This window comes from Manduca sexta, unplaced genomic scaffold (assembly GCF_014839805.1).
Source record: "Manduca sexta isolate Smith_Timp_Sample1 unplaced genomic scaffold, JHU_Msex_v1.0 HiC_scaffold_60, whole genome shotgun sequence".
NCBI classification, from domain to species: domain Eukaryota; kingdom Metazoa; phylum Arthropoda; class Insecta; order Lepidoptera; family Sphingidae; genus Manduca; species Manduca sexta.
In genome coordinates, this window is record NW_023595407.1 from 1 (window position 1) to 17851 (window position 17851).

The following is a 17851-nucleotide window of genomic DNA, read 5'->3' on the forward strand; positions in this document are numbered from 1 at the left end:
GGTACAGCTTACTTCTACAGCGATTAACAAATGAATTTATTCTTAGATAGGTATATAGTAAATCTATGGAAGGCGAATTAATACATCTCAAGTTCATTCGATTCTGCGCTCCTCGTCAAATTTTGAACTGTTTAAACAACTTTAAATTCGCTTATAATAACGAATGGAATTAGCCTCCATCACTTACCATCAATAGTAAAGTGTGATTTGTTGAATAAAAACTGTTTTGTTTTATCTTTAACTTTTAAATTTAAATAATTTAATTTTTTCTTTAGCGCATTCCTCACTACAATACCTAATTTATTTGTTTTGTCTGAGGCCCTACTTCGAAAAACGAACATCGAAACGTCGTTCCGAAACGAAGAAACGACGAACTTCGGATTTAACCCTACTACCAAATTACTTCGGATCCGTCATCGTTACTTTCGGAACCATAAACAATCGTTCGAATGAAAATATTGTGTCGGATTAGAGATGTGTATCTTCAAAAAACGTAATTTTTACCTATCATGTCATTCTTGTAAAAAAACATATAAATTGGATGTCTAATTAGGTTTTCTGCAATATATCTATTATTTCATAACTCTAAATGTTTATAAATGACAAAATAATAAATATTTTTACTGATTATGCAATCTACGGTCTTATTGCATTATGTTTTAATCTGTGGAATATTAGAATTTTTGACAATTGATGGACATTGACAAGTTGATTGGCGAAAATCACAACAAATTGGAATTGTAATTTACAAGTAAAATTATTTATTGTATTGGTAAGTTTATTATTAAAATGTTATTTACTCGCTTTAAACAAATGATCTTTTTCATTGTAAAGGCAGTTATTCTGTAATAACAAGTAAATTTTTGGTTTGATCTATTAAAGAAATCATTAGTTTTGCCCATCGATATACACAAGGGTTTTTATGGTAAAATTTATTCAATCTTTCTATGAATTTTATTATTTTTCATCCCAGTAGGAATAAGAAGCCATATATTTATGTAGCCTGTGTTAGGATGTTTACAATAAATAATTAACATTTTTCTTATGATTCCACCTAACAGTTTCAAGGAGAGTACGACGAGTGCACCCAGCGACACAGGCGGACCTCTAATCGGGTCCTTCGCATTGACTGAACTGAAAAAAAAAGAAGTACTGGAGAGAGTTAAAAGAAATGAATAAAAAAAAAAAAACAAATATAAAAATGATTGTAATAATGTTTTATTTTCCGATAACATATATTTGGTAGTTAATCTTCCATGCGTGATGCAGTGTTGGTTATGGCAGCTCTAGCGAGTTAGTAGTTGTTTAATTATTTGATTCTGAAACAAGAAAACATATTATGTTTAAAGTCTAATAAACTCAGTCATAGGCACTTTGTACAAAGGATGGCATAAAATTCATAAGTTTTCTAATGGTTATATGGGTGCAGTCAATGCACCCACATACATTCTGCCTGGAAATACATTTTTATGAAAAATGAGAAATTATTATTGGCTTGTTTAACCTAGGTAAATAAAGTGTTTAAATTTATTTTAAATTAAAGGCTAATGCTATGTGGATGATACTTAGGTACTTTCTAAGAATGATTAATATTTATTAACTCACTGTTCTTTAATAAGAGTCCTTTCTTGTCGGTTTTGTGGAAATTTTATAAATTTAGTCAATATATGAGGCTGACTCAGACACTTGCCTGAGGCACTCAGAGACTGTTTGCTGGGCCATGGACCCATCTACACTTAGTTCCACAGCTCCCTAACAACTCCTGGAATAAAAATGTAGTGCAGTCAAAATATGAAATTAGAAAATTATTATATACATTTTAGTACAATGCATCAAAAAACAAAAACAAGATCATTTAGACGTTAAGAATACTACAATACTAATACCAGCTAGGTTCTTGAGAAAGGTAGAAAGTAATATTTCTTCTGTAGCTTACCTTAGTGGTAGTATCAATTCCCCGTATATGTTCTTTGGAGGAATTAGTGTACTATACACAACTATATCCTCGCAGATGGTTTCAAAAGGGGTGGCAAAGTCCTATAAGCTCTTACAAATTCCATGTTACGGAGGTTTTACGCAGTTAGAGACGCTTCCAAGTTCGCCCAGCACTTTCCTATCGCAACAATTCTTCACACAGGAGTTATTGAGCAATTTTAAAACCTCTGGAGTACCAAACGAAAATCAAACGAAAGGCTTAGAGCTTTCGTAAAATTGACGCTAAGATCCGAACGAAGAAACGATGTATTTTATGTCAAATGGGTTTTCGTAGTGCGGTCGACGAAAGTAAAAATGTCATAAGTGTCAAAATCCGATTACGGATCCGTTTTCGAATCCGTCATCGAATCCGTAACACTTCGTAGTAACAAAATGTACGATCCGTCATCCGAAACTACGGATTTCGTTTTTCGAAGTAGACTCTAGACGGAGATAATGGCGAATTAATTATTCTGATCGCGAACACATTATTTCATTTAATGCCTGGTGAATTCTTGATAATACAGCTTTTATATTACAAATAAACGGTATCAAATTCCCCGTACACTTAAGGTAAAAGATTTGAGTTTCCTTAAGGTGGTAGCTCAAGGTCCATTTTCATACATTTTGTTTCGGCTTTAATCTGGGTAACTAAACAAGTATTGGCAAGTAAAGAATTTAAATTCACGTCTAGTTAGTGATTAGTTCTCGCAGTTGAAGAAAAACGTAAAAATAATTAATAATCATGGATATTTCGGCCTTTAAAATTTAATATGACGAAATTTTAAAGGCAGAAATATCCATGATTATTAATTATTTTACATTTTTCTTTCAACTGCGAGAACTAATCACTAACTAGACGTGAATTTAAATTCTTTACTTGCCAATACTTGTTTAGTTACCCAGATTAAAGCCGAAACAAAATGTATGAAAATGGACCTTGAGCTACCACCTTAACATTTACGGTCTAAATAACGTATTGTACATTGTTATATTAAAGATGGAAAGTATTGTTTAATTTATTAACGCAATATCAAAATGATCCTGCCTGCAAAAATATTATTTTAAGGATCTCTGTTTGTGGTCCTGCATGCTCTGCACCCACTTTAAGGCTGTCGGGATTAACGGAGTCCCCGAGCACCCATGTCAGTGCACTTGTCCCACGCATTTCCAAGGTCAGCCACTAAATAATAATAACATGTACATATATAAATAATTTATAGTATTTTTGTTTTAGGCACGTTTACATTTTGAAATGTTGTCAATTCTAACTTTGACTTCGTACTTTAAAATAATTATAAGTAATTCTGAATCAGCTCATGTAAAAAAAATACAATTACATTAAATTTAAATGCATGTCATAATAATACATTTGTACACTACTTATTTACTTCTTACTATAAACATTGCTTTTTTTATTATTATTTTTATTTTTATTTTTTTAGATTAGTAGTTCAAGAAGAATCAAATTAATAATTTCTTTGAACAACACTTTTTATTGAAGGAGAAGTTTCTCTCTCTTTTCTATGTTGCCGTGCCCTGCAGGGTCCACGATTATGTACTTTCCTTAATTTGTAAAACCTATATTTTAACAATTGTGGAGTGCAATAAATTGAATTGAATTGAAAGTTTCGTTATTTAAAGGCGCAAAGGCTGCCCATGCAATATTATAGTATTGATATATGCCTAACCTTATTTATTCACTTATAGTACATATCTATTTTCTTTTTTCCCCTCTGTATTATCTATATTTTTATTTATTACATTTTATTCTTCTTTTATTTATGTCACTATCGATTAGGTGAAGGTTCTACTTGAAAACCAGCGCCAGAGACACCTTTCCTGGCAATTAGTGCTGAACCTTTTCGGCAGTATCGTATCGTATCGCAGTATCGTGGGACGCTCGTTACCCGAACCCACTACTTTTTTCTTTCTTTTTTTTTGTACCTTATTCTAATAAATGTTCTTTCTTCTTGTTATAAATGTTTGTGTGCGTCCCAATATATTCATTCTCACCACTAATATTCCAGGCGCCTTCCACCTGGTACGATGACGATGCGGCTCCAAACTTGAAGCCTGGCGGGAAGTTCAGGTCCTGGACGCATCCCACAACTCCCACCAAGCTGGAATGTAGTGATTTTGTTAGTAGCAGCGGGAGTTTCTAGGGCGGCTACGTTGGATTCCATTTTGGAAAGCTATATTTGAACATATAAGATATTTGGGTCCACTACGCTGGCCTAGTGAGGATTGATAGACTTTACGTAACCAGTAAGTTCCTATAGAGAACTTCCACGTATGCATTATCGTTAAAGGAAACGTAATTCTCAAAGAATACATATATAACTTTACAAAAGTCAGAGGTGCGTGCCTTGAGTTTTAAACCAGCGGGAATTCGTCTCGAGAGACCATTCCACTTCCAGTAAGCCACTTTTATCGATTGCAGAATTCATATAAATAAATAGACACAAAAACAAACTTCAAAAACTTCTAACAATACCCACATTAAATTACAGTAGGTAACACATAAAAATACCTATTTTTTTATCCATATAAATAAATATACACCAACTTACATTATAAAACTCCAAAAACTTCTAACAATAAGCATATTAAATTACACTTATAAAAATACCTATTTTGTATTCCACTTTAAACGGTAAATATGTAGCGTAATATTAATTACAAACACACTTAAATTATTCAGATTACGGAAAGGAAAATCAATCAGAAGTTATTAACACTAACACTATAATACAGTATCTTACCCAAACAGAACCACTCTTATGGCTATCATGTTACTTAATGAGATGGCAAAGGAATGAAAACTTACATAATAATATGTTGCCCACGTGTGCTTATTATTAAATGCTTCTGTTTGATTATCACATCACTAAATGTTTTACGTTGTATGTTTGTAACTTTGACTAGTGTTGTTAAATTGTATTTCGGATGCCATTTTTAGCACATAATTATAATAGCTCACCTTTTGGCCACCTTTTTAATTTAGACTGCAGTAGAGTAATTTTTTTCGTTGTATATGGCGTCCACAACAATTTACTCTAGCTATATTATGTAACTAATTGCGTTTATTTTCTTAGTAGTCTCATGTCTTTCTCCCACAAACTAATTTAAAACTAATTAACTAAGACCACCAATCACTAAAGCCAATGTTTCCACAGAAAGAGAGGATTTTATGGTAAATTTACTAAGTTAGCAACACTGATTTAGGGATAAAAGGCTTAAATTCGTGCCTGCAGCCAAACCATTAAAGTTTTAAAAATATTAAAGCGTTGATGTAAATAAATAAAACACATTATTACATTTGTTTAGAAAGTTTTATGTCATTATACGTTTATTAACTGAGCCCTGTACATTATACTAATAAATGCAAATATATCTTACTAATGTCGATCCCAACTCAAATAATATCATTTAATAACAGTGTTATTCTAAACTCAATCATAACTCATCGGCATACACTTTGAAGTTGAGTGAGTGTTTCTGTATGAGGTTCTTGTAGAAGCGCGCGGATGCTTTCTGCGTGCGCGTCCGCTCGGGCGAGGAGAAGTCCACCTCGTACAGGCCCATCTTAGTTTTGTACCCGTCCGACCACTCGAAGTTGTCCATGAGGCACCACGCCGTGTAGCCTGTCACGTTCACCCCCTCTTTAATGGCTAGAAGGACCTGGAAATACAAGTTATTTGTCCAACTCTTCTAACCATTATCAGCATTTTGCCGCCCCAGATAAAAAATGGCTGTATTTATTAAAATATTGTGCAAAGTACGCCACAGAGCCCAAGAGATTGAACTCGATCAGTGCTCAAGAGGCCGCAGGAGATGCAAGTTGTTACCATTAAGTGTCATAAGTCGGCAATAATAATAATGTTTAATTGTACACTGGGGAAATTCATAAGGGGTAGCTATAGAAACTCTAACTATTAATGTATCGACTATATGAAATAACTATACATAACTATCTGTATCTGAATTGGCTATATGACAATTTAAATATAATCGCATTGGGTGTAACTCCTGTAAGATTATATTTAATAAATAAATAAATAGATTTGCTTCGTGCGCGCCCACTCAAGTAAATATATTTTCTCTAATATTATTGATTTATTTTGTTGAAATAATGGCCTCTTTGTAGTTATTGTTGGACCAAAAACTCCCTACGCGCATACATGTTACAAAAAATAGTGCAAAAACTCTGCAGTTAATGTACCACTGTCATCATTTCACCTTCAGACCACTAAACTTTACTTATGTGTGCAGAAAGAAATAGTATTTATTAATAACTCTCTTATGAGTTCTGAAGACTTCACCGAAATCTATGCTATACCAGGATAAAAAAAAACTAGTTTTATCACCAACCTGCTTTAAATACTCTGTATAATATTCTATTCTGTCCATATCGTTCCGTCCAGCAGGAGTAGCAACCCCATTCTCTGTGATAACGAATCTGATGTCGCCGTACCGTTTCTTCAGCCACACTAGCTGATGATGCAGACCTTCAGGATACAGCTAAAATGAAGGAAAAATTAATACTGTATGGCATTGATGCATCCAATTTTCTAAGCATCGTGCATAGTTACAAAAAGTTTTCAGGACGGAATAATTTTAACGATCGTTAATTTAAGACGGTGTTTCAATAACTCTGATTAAGTAATACAGTAACTCATGGTTGAGACTGACCTGACGAATTGGAGAACTAGATTAATGATGGCAGAAAAATATGATTTTGCAAGGTTTTGTATGCAACTGATCTAGGGCCGTTTCGATAAATAGTTATCTTATGTTATACCAACTCTATCAAAACAATTAAACAATAATTGCAATATTAATAATCTCAGCAATTGAAGGTAACGATACATGCTTAATTATAACATAAAACCTAAGAAGGATCTCCAAAGTGGAAATTATTTTAACGGGTTAAGTGAAAAACATTACTGGTTTTCTAAGAATTACCCAAAATATGGCTGTTGCTGTTGGTCTCCAATGAGGATGAGGTTCTAGCTTAGCGGCCAGCTCTGGAATGTCTCCCAAAGGGTACGGGTGGAGCTCCTCGCCTTCTTTTGCTTTTCGCACCAGCCGAGATGAATAGTGGTTGACCGCGTAGAAATCAAACGTTCCTGAAGCAGAGTTGCCACGAATTTGAGATGTAAGCCGAGACACAAAACCCTTATTGGGGCTTTGCTAAGGAGTCAAGAAATCCTCTCCGGAGGCCAAGGGTTTTACGAAGGACCTTTATTTTTGTAAGTCTCCGGATACTTATTTATCAAGTTATATTTTGGCGCACCTTTTATGCTACCGTTTTTAGTCGCATAATTAAAATATAGATTGGGCAGCTGACGGGAGCAGAAACAAAAAAAGGTCGCCTAACGGAAGGCTTGCAGCATACGAGGCCCCTGTAAGCGCATACTTCTTCTAGGGTGGGCGAAGACGTCTTTAGGTTGGGTTTCGTCTACCCTTACCCAGGACTGGCCCGCCCATAGAGCGAACGGTGCGGTCACTCTAGGCATCAAAGTTCAGAGGTACTCTCTGATCCTTGGTAGCGAAAGCTTCTAGATACCCGCGACATCCTTAGTGTCTTTAGGATAAAGCGGGCTGGTCTTAAACAATATGTCCAAGACTACAAGGCACGGTGATATATTTGGGACCTAAAAAAAGCTAGATAAAGCCAATCCTACTCTTGCCTGACCCTAAACTACTCCGAAAGCTATAGCTTGGCTCTATTATATTTAGTTCAAATTACTGCTACTTGGCTAAACGAAATGCGGCGGATCAGACAAGACGTAACATTGTCGTGATTCTCAGTTGTCAAAGATTATTCTTGCTTACCTCTTACAAACTCAATTTCCTCTTTAGTGAAGGCGGGGAGGGTCGACCTGGGGTATCCCTTCTTCTTGCTATCCTCCGCCATTGCTTTCTCTACGACAGGCGGCCAGCCACCCTCCGCGGAAAAGATGGCGTGCGAGTACCGACCTGCCTGAAGACAATCACTTTAATTATTTACTGTGGTAACTTGAGTATAGCGCAGCAATAAGACATTTGCAGGGTAGTCAAAAATGATACCATCCACTCCCTAGCGTGTTCAGCTAACTCTTCATCTTCAGGAGTGGCTGCTTCGAACCACAGTAGCTGGTTAGTGATGGAGACTTCACCTGAAATTAGAAAAACATGAATCATGGAGGATACACATTTATTATCAACTTCCATTGCCACCTAAGAGTAAGCAGCATTGTTCCTGACACCATTATTAGAAGGCTACAGACACTTTACACCAGTAAACAATGAATTAGCAATTGCTACGCAGCTGAAGTAAACACAATTTTTTCTTTCTTTTTTTGAGGGGAAAATGCAATTACCACTTCCACCCAACCTCAGAGGCGATGTATACGATATTGGTCCAACAGATCTTAGTCCGATAGAGTAGCTCTAAACTAACCATGGTACTTCGGCCTGAACTCTTCGTCGTAAATCCTCCAAGCTTTCGCGTGGGCCAGCAGTACGTTCTTGTTACACATATAGGTAGCGACGACATCCACGATGCCTGGCGCGAGAGTGCCGGTGTTGTACGGCAAGTCACACATTACTAGGGGCTCGTTGATAGTGAGGAAGGTCTTGACCCTGTCTCCAAAGAGAGAGTAGACCACGCGCGCGTAGTCTCCGAACCAGTCCACGATAAGGGGGTTTGTCCAGCCGCCTGGAAGTATAGTTGAGTGTTATAAATATTAATTGTAATTTGATAAAGGAGCTGATCACATTATAATATATACTGGTGGTTTAATCCTGAAGTCAATTCATTCAATAAACATATTCAATAGATTCCTTTTCTTACAGCATTCTAAATTAAATTTAATTTGCTCATATAAAAATATGATAATAATAATGAACTCACCCAAATCCTGCAGTTTCTGCGGCAGTTCCCAGTGGTACAGCGTCACCATGGGCTCGACACCGCTCTCCAGGAGTCCGTTGATCAAGTTGTCGTAGTAAGTGCGTCCGTCCTCGCTGATGTGAGTGGCGAACCCGTTCGGCACCAGCCGCGTCCAGGAGATGGAGAAGCGGTAGAAGTGCAGCCCAAGCTCCGAGACCATTTCTATGTCACGCCTCCAGAGATGGTAGGAGTCGCAGGCTATGTCTCCGGTGGACCCATCGCCAATTAAATGCGGCTTTTCGTGCACAAATCGATCCCATATGCTTTCCGATTTATCTGAAGACATATGTATGTCAAGTAGACATTTGCTAACTAATCATGTGATTAGTTAGCAAATGTCTACTTGTAACAGTTCCACAAGTTGCTACACAATACGTCCGCGCGTTCTCATCGCCTGATGGATCTATGGAAGATCAGTGCGTTACGGCCAGCTCGCGGCATCTTACTGAATAGATCCATTTGCAAACAAACCACTACATTCGGAACAATGCACTCAACGTTGCCACCTATTATTTTTATTTATTGTTTTTTAATTAGTATTTGTCAAAACTATGTTATTAAATTGTGTGCAATAAATGTTTATTATTATTATTTTTACTAACTTATTAAGGCATTAATAAATATCTATGGGAAGACGTTAAAAAAATCTTAATGGACCATTCAATAGACAGCTGGCTTATATGAAACGATTCTTATGATATTACAAGTAGAAGTAATGTTAAAAGAACTATCAAACACTTGGTGTTATAATTAACTATGGATTGGCAATCCTTGTGTACATCAACCGTGAGATTACATCATTTCCTCATTCAATTATTTAAATTAATGAATCAAAAGATACAGATCAGATCATAATTAATTTTGTCAGACTCTAGTTTGAAGGTAGTTAGATTTGCATTAATAAATATAATTAACAAGAATAAAATAGCAAAACCAAGTGTAACTCATATCCCAGGGACTTGCAAGTTCACCTATTAAAGTTTCGAGAGAAGATACAACCAAGTCTAAATGATTCTTACCACTGGTATTCCAGGCACCTTCTGTCTGGTATGATGATGATGCGGCTCCAAACTGGAACCCTGGTGGAAAGTCCAGGTCCTGGAAGCATGCCACAGCTCCCACCAAACTGGAATATACTGTTTATGTTAATTTCTTTTTAGGTACTCCCTTGGGCTTTCACAAGGGAGCGTCTATCGCTGCTTCAAAGGAATTTCATTTCGTAAGCGATCTTCGATAATATCTCCTTTATCTGCTATCCTTTTTTATCCATGGTAATACAAAGTGGCACTGCATCTAATGATAAATGAAGAGAAACCCAAAAACATGTCGACCGGCAATATGTAAACATCCTAGGATGGTCGGTCAATTATGCCGGCCTGCTTAATTGCTTCTTCACGCTCTTCTTGAACGACCCTAAGTTGTAGTAAAGAGGGAACACGTATTCTGGCGTACTCTTCCACAGCTCAATGGTTATCTTAAACCCACTCTCGTGTGAGGTCAGCTCAAACTTTATCGTGGATGCAAACACACAATAGATACTTTATCATGACCTGTCTTAGTTCTTATATCAGGCAAAAAAGTCGTAAAAAACGTATCTTAACCTGAGAACTAAGCCTTTTTAACTCGATGATTCCCGTAACACTATTCTTATGAGACAACAAAAGCTTTTAGTAAAGACGACAATTAAGGCATCCGAGACGATTTCGGAGATTTTTCTGCGGTTTTCAACTTCGAAGAGATACCATCTGCGATGACGTAGACCATTATTCAGCGAAGATTTCACTGGTAAGCCTTAGATTTTTTACTGTGGTGTCAGTGTACACTCATTGTAGCTGTATTTTGCTTGGTCGTAATTTCACAATCATATCGCTCCGTACGTATGCTTTCACAGGCTTTCACTTTTCAAGATTATAAAATATTGTTTTGAACCGACAAACTATCTGTGTGTTATATTGAGTATTGACAGAACTAAAACACAAGCGGAAGATAGTACACTCGATCTTTAAATGGTTAGGGAAATTGGTAGGGCGCGTCATCGTGGATGGCATTATCTACAACAGGAAAATGACACCAGTATCACAAAGTACTATAGTTAAACCAAAGGCAGACAGTGTAGTTATAGACTGGACTTCAGGACCAAATTTGTGTTACAAAATTTATTACCGATTTATAAGCTGAGCAAATAAGTCGTTGTCTTATTTGAAACTAGCGACCCGCCCCGGCTTCGCACGGGTGCAATATTTCTCCACTATTTAATGGATGTTATTATACATATAAACCTTCCTCTTGAATCACTCTATCTATTAAAAAAACCGCATCAAAGTCCGTTGCGTAGTTTTAAAGATTTAAGCATACATAGATAGGGACAGAGAAAGCGACTTTGTTTTATACTATGTAGTGATGATGTCCGTATGATAAGATGTCACAAATACAAAATTACATATTTATAGAAATATGCTGATATGCGCATTAAAAACGTACAAATCATGATAATATGAAGTATTTTACATTGGTGTTTTGCTATATCACGGTAGATTAAGTAACCATCGCATGAGCGCAAAATATGTAATATGTTTTTCAACTTTTAAGATCGTGATATCTCGCGAACGGTGATTCGTACGAAAAAAAAGATCAATTGTTGTAGAGAATTGCATTTTCTACAACTTTTGTCAGACCTATTTTTACGATAATATCTCCGGTTCAGAGAAAAACGGGAGAAAACGGTTTTTTGACCTTGAATATTTTTTTTGCACATATAGGATTGATGGGGGCTTTAGACATTTTCTTGGTAATCACACATTTAACGTCTATACCAATTTCCAGCTCCATGCGAATTTTTCTTAACTTAAATGTTAATTTGAATGGACTATAGAGATACCCTGTTTTTCCTGCCTCAGGAAAAATGGAGTAAATACAATAAAAATGTAGACAGGGCGTCCTGCTTCAACGATGGAGGCGAATCCGTCTTTTTGCAATTCGAAGAACGGCTTGATGGCTGTATCGGTATCGAAAGAGAGGTTTTATGACTATTTAACAAATGATATCAGCCCTGTATGACATACTGTCCCATTGGTGGGTACAGGCCTCCTCTGCTATTTAGATGGTAGCAGAGGAGTAGGTAGGTACGTAGTACGGATAGGTAGATTTCACACACCCTCAAAATCCCTATAGAGAACTTCTCAGGTATGCAGGTTTCCTCACATTGTTTTCCTTCACTGTTAAAGCAAGCGGCAATTCACAAAACATACACACATAGTTTTTTGTAAAGTCAATGGTGTGTGCCTTTGGAAATTGAAACTGCGAACATTCGTCTCGGCAGTCTGTTTCACACCCAATTAGGCTATCGCCGCCACCCATACAGTTATCAAAGCATTTTTTTATTTGAGAAGCTAAAGAAGTTATTGTCAAATGTAAATTGATTTACGATCTAATTCCTATGCAGCCTGTTTAAGCTTTGTATTCAGTCGTAAGTACGATTACGCAATTGGAATTTATTTGAATTACATACGAAGATTACCTGAAGGAATCGAGAGAACAACCAGAAGGTAGAACAGACATTAGATAAAATAATGCAGTATTTTCCGCTTAGTGATTGCAATGATAAAAGAGATAAGGTAATCTATCTTTGATCATCACATAACGCTAACTGTTGATGACTGTGTGAAAAATATTCCCATAAAAAAAAACCCACAACATGCCTTTACTCTAAACGTGTAGGCAAAGGTGTCCAGGACACCCACTTTTCGCTAAATGTGTTCCTTCCCATAATACCATAAGGGCGAAATTCCAAGCTCTGGGCTAATACTGAGCAGAAAATTCGGTATGAGACTGAATTGGTATTTAAAGCCGGGACGTCAGAGCATGGTTGCCGCACACGCAATACAACTACGCCACCGAGGCAGTCCTTTTCACTATACTTTTTCAGGAAAAATAACTTTTATATGTCAAACTAAGACTCAGTTTCCCTTTCCAACAAATCCGTAGATACATTATATACAAACTTCGACACTCATAATATGAGTAAAAGTATAATTTAAAAAAAAAATTATAAAAATTATACCGCTTTCTAAAACCATTGGGTATAAAAAAATTAATAATTGTACATTACTTATATACTGGTTAGCTATTTCAGAATCGGCGCCTAATAACAATCAAAAATTGTTTTCGTATATTTGTTCATATATTTATCGAGCTTAACTAGTATTTTAAAGTCGGTTTAAAACACAGAACAATTGTAAATTGCGTTAGTTTACTAACATGAAAGAAAAAAAGAAGATTTAATTCGTATTTATTCCGAAACAAAGCCTTATCACAAAGAAAACTAAAAATAAATGTCACAAATATTATAACTTATAGTAGAGAAAATCTTACTTTTAACTACCTAAATACTAATATACTAATAATATACTAATAAATGTGAATATTTGTAAAAAAAACGGCTACAGATGTTCGTTACAAGTAAACACATTCACCACTAAATGGATTTGAATGAAATTAGACACACGGGTATATCATGCCCTGAATTAACATAGGCATCTTATTGTCCCGGTAATGAGTTACCGATTTTTTATTTGATTTTAAAGTAGATTGTGCGAAAACAGATGGCGATATATAGGGCTACAGTAATTTAACGATCTCTGTCGCGACAAATACAGTTTATGCGAGCGAGTTCACGAGCAACACTTTGTGTTATATATAATAACTATAAATAATAATATCAGCCCCGTAATATATATTATTCCACTGTTGCTCACAGGCCTCTCCTACTACTGAGAGGGATTAGGCCTTAGTCCACTACGCTGGCCTAGTGCGGATTGGTAGACTTCACACACCCTCAAAACTCCTATAGAGAACTTCTTAGGTATGCAGGTTTCCTCACGATGTTTTCCTTCACCGTTAAAGCAAACGATAATTCACAAAGAATACACGCATAAATCTAGCAAAAGTCAGAGGTGTGTGTCCTTGGAATTTGAACCTGCGGACATTCGTCTCGACAGTTGCACTCGCAACTAGGCTATCGTCGCGTACTCTTCGGGTATTCGTGTTACATAACTCCGCATAATGTTACAAAACATGTGTATTTTCGTAGCTTTACACTAAGTACTGTATATCAGAAAACTAAACAAAGTAAATACTTTTTAGTCCAGCTTCTATAAAGCAATGACCTTGTCTCTCGAGGCCGCGGCCATTCCTTACAATTTGACAATTTGTGTTATCTATAAATTTTTTTTCACAAAAGCGACTATATCCTAGTTGGTTTCGGAACGGGCTGCCGAGACGAATGCCGGTTCGAAACCCAAAGGTGCACACACCACTGACTTTTCTAAAGTTATGTGTGTATTCTTTGTGAATTATCGCTTGCTTTAACGGCGAAGGAAAACACCGTGAGGAAACCTGCATACCTGAGTATCTATAGGAATTTCGAGGGTGTGTGAAGTCTACCAATCCACATTAAGCCAGCGTTAACTGACCTAATCCCTCTCAGTAGTAGAGGAGGCCCGTGCCCAACAATAGGACAGTATATAATACTGGGCTGATTTTTTTTTTATATTATATTATATACATATTTTTATGGTTACTAACTATAATATAAGATTTGAATTTTCTTTATACGGGCTCAGGATGAACTTTACTGAACATGACCGTCGGTAATGTAGTAATAATTTCTTGTAATTGGACATAATATGCAGGCTTGTTCGAAAGCGAGCTGATTCAGGAACGTGTGTGGCCACTACGGCTGGTTTTACACCTGTACTGGTCATTATCCGGTCGGATACATAAACCTACCACCAGTAATAGTGTAAAAGCAGACAAAATATATTTTATTAATTGATACATCGGGATACAATTATAATATAAACACGATAAATACCGAAAAATAGTTTTATTTAAATCATAGATATTACTGTTATGGTTTGTTAATTAAATTTTACGTTTCCATTTTCAATAGAAGGAAAAATATACATTTATATGTATTGCAATTGACGCGTAAGTTATGATCTCAACTACAAATCATTTGATTAATCTAAAAGGGATTAAAACTGACAAATTAGCAGATATCAAGACATAAATCGATTGCTTAATCCAAATAAATGCATAAAAAGGAAAATTCTTTATTAATCACGTAGGCAAACATAGTTGCGCTTATGATAAGTCAAGGAATGCATGATAATATTTAATTATTACTTAAATCAAGTCGCTTATATAACTAAAGATATTTTATCATTTCATTTTATATTTGACATAAAATATAATAAATAAAATAAACCCTAACTTACATTACAAATCCACTGAACAAGAAAATACACATAATAATTGCACTGATATCAATACTTTTTAATTTATCTACAATACAAAAGATAAACACAATGAAAAAATTGTTAAGAGAAGAGAAAACAGTCACATGTTCGTGGACAAAATATTCAATATCTTACCTGAACAGTACCACTCTTGCCAAAGCCATAATGATTACTGAGAGAATTCGAAGGTGTTCAAACATATGCATTTTGCACACATTTTATTATCAAGATTCGGTGCGTGTTTAGGTATTATTAAGAACTGTGTTTTGTTGTTATGTATGTTAATATAATTTAATTTATATTAAGATACATGAGATTACAATAATCATGATATTTCCATATTAAGTATATATTTCATAGAGAAGTATATCTGCATTTATGTAGAAAGTATGTTTTATATAATATACCTACATTGTCTCATCACGGCATCACCCAAAGTTTGACTGTTAGAAAATGCCTCCGAAAAATGTTGCGAAGACGGAGATTTTCTTTTTCTTTTAAGAGCTTCCATTTCGTGCGTTGCGTAAATATAAAATTTCGCAACAATCATGTATGACAGAATTGTTAAGTAAATTTTATTAATAGAAAATTGGTTTCAGTTTTGCTTGACAGTAAACGCTAGAGTGTACAACGAGTATTCCTACTATTAATGTAACTTTTACTTAATTGCAAATACGTAAAAATGTTGATACAGAAAAATCAACAATTAAACATTACAATCTACAAAGAAGATTTGATTGTACAAGCCGTAATGTAGATAAGGGAAATAACTTCTGTATTCTTTGTCAATTTAGTATTAATGTTAGCGGGCTCTTTTCAATCTATAGAGGTATATCCGTCTTTTTGCAATCACAGGCGTTCTAATCGAAGGACCGCTTTGATTGCCGTATAAGTAAATAGGGGATTTTTTGACTCTCTTACCTTTTGGGCTATCGAAGTTGTCCTTCGAATAAATCTCCCGTAATTGCAAAGAGACGGAATCGTCCCTATTGACGGAACAAGGCCAGTTGTCTGTACTTATAGTGTTAAAACATATCTGACATTAGATAAGTGTGTGAGCAGTTCAACTTTCCCTCAGAGAAAGGTATTAAGTGAACATAGGGTTTCAGAACAAGAACTAAATTAGTTTTGCTTAGCTCGCTTAGAAATTACTCACAATAAATAGCTTGGATTCCATTATTTGTTATTGCTGTAAGTGACGAGACGAGCTTACCGTTCGCCTAATGGTCAGCGATATGACCGTCCATAAACAGTAGAAACTCCATCTAACACGTTGAATTACAAAGTATTGTTTGGTATTCCACTGCGCTCACCATCCTGAGACATGAGGTGTTAAGTCCATTATGTCCAGTAGCTACACTGGCTACAATGTTTTTCAAACAGAAAAACGACAGTGATTACGCACAGCTGCTTGGTGGCAGATATAGACCCAGGCGGACTCTCACATATGAGAGATCTACCTTCAGGAAACATAGTAGGTACTTATGCGGTCTGCACAGAAATACGGAAAAATATATCAGCCAGCCTTAACTGACTTAGCTTAAATTTCGTTCTGCAAACTGCATATTACTCAAAGAAAGTCGAGTGCTTTGACTCGTCTCAGAATTTCATTGCACACGATAAATTTCATTACTATCAATATTATCAGAATGTCGTATCTTTTGAAATTTAAAAAAATATCATGAGAACATTATCTGTCAATGCAAAGAGGTTTTACATCTTAAACTCTTAATCAAATAAGATAAAAACCCTTTTAAAGCGGCGACCAACAGTCAAGTAAGCCGGTAAACTCAACAAACTTACATAGCCTCCAATTAATGAATCATTAAACATTGGTCACAAATTACATGAAATATTAGGTACTTACGCAATTTAAAACTTATCTACTTACAATAAAATTTATAGTCGGTCTGCACGTTATCTGCCGAAGTAAAGATTTAATTAAGTAAGTATATACAAAATGTCCAGTAAATAATTGATTATACGTAAGTGGCCGATTCACCTCATTACCTAAAACTAATTTTGTTACTAATATGGTTCTACCATATTCGTATTTTCCCGCCATAAAGATGATGTTCCATTAGTCTCATATTTTCATACGTCCCGTATAATATATACCATATCCAACTTAATACATAAGAACTCATTGCAAATTATAGCAACACAATCAATGATTCCCCTTTACATATTAGACGAACTTAACTACATTCTTCATAGTTTCGAATGTAAATTGAAGGCAACTATAGATTGCATTAACGTGTGAAAGAAATGGCCATTGTATCCAAATTTGACTGCGCCGGCGGTGTAGATGTATCACTAGGATTACCGCCCTGACGTCTTGGATTCAATCCTTGCGTCAGGCAAAAATACTTAAGTATAATAAGTTTTCTGCACAATATCAGTGAGATTAAATTTAGTACCTAATATAATTTATAACGATCCGTAATAGGTTGAACTGAATAATGATTTCTTATGTTTACGAAGAAACAATGAAACCAACAAAAACAAATATTAGATATTAAAATAAAACTATTTTTTGGATTTTATCGCGATTATTTATATTATTATGATTTTCTCTCGACATTTCGGATTTTTTGTTGCCTTCGTGATAACAAAGAACTAAATACTATAATAGCCC

General features: G+C 35.5%; 1 protein-coding gene and 1 long non-coding RNA gene across 3 annotated transcripts; both read right to left on the minus strand.

Moving 5' to 3' along the window:
- Nucleotides 1-1196: 1196 nt before the first annotated feature.
- On the minus strand, nt 1197-2023 carry LOC119193497. Its single transcript, XR_005113970.1, has 3 exons — nt 1937-2023; nt 1606-1762; nt 1197-1319 (listed from the first exon to the last, which is right to left on the minus strand). It is a non-coding gene; the product is annotated as an uncharacterized LOC119193497 (long non-coding RNA).
- A 3405-nt stretch (nt 2024-5428) lies between these two features.
- LOC119193498 (myrosinase 1-like) lies at nt 5429-15474 on the minus strand. 2 transcript variants are annotated; one of them, XM_037447110.1, is made up of 9 exons: nt 15349-15474; nt 9934-10040; nt 8876-9190; nt 8423-8680; nt 8050-8138; nt 7816-7963; nt 6943-7106; nt 6349-6498; nt 5429-5658 (listed from the first exon to the last, which is right to left on the minus strand). In XM_037447110.1, the coding sequence occupies exons 1-9, from the start codon at nt 15417-15419 to the stop codon at nt 5434-5436; spliced, it is 1527 nt and encodes a 508-aa protein (XP_037303007.1). In that variant the 5' UTR covers nt 15420-15474; the 3' UTR covers nt 5429-5433. The 2 variants fall into 2 exon arrangements, with proteins under 2 accessions (XP_037303007.1, XP_037303008.1); XM_037447111.1 differs by lacking the exon at nt 15349-15474 and adding an exon at nt 15193-15239.
- Nucleotides 15475-17851: the final 2377 nt, after the last annotated feature.

Excerpts from the sequence above, each read along its gene's own strand:
- LOC119193498 (XM_037447110.1), bottom strand. The coding sequence starts at position 15,419 with ATGCATATGTTTGAACACCTTCGAATTCTCTCAGTAATCATTATGGCT. Across the intron at positions 10,041-15,348 it reads GCAAGAGTGGTACTGTTCAG|TTTGGTGGGAGCTGTGGCAT; the intron begins GTAAGATATTGA and ends AGTATATTCCAG. Across the intron at positions 5,659-6,348 it reads ATACAGAGTATTTAAAGCAG|GTCCTTCTAGCCATTAAAGA; the intron begins GTTGGTGATAAA and ends TTGTATTTCCAG.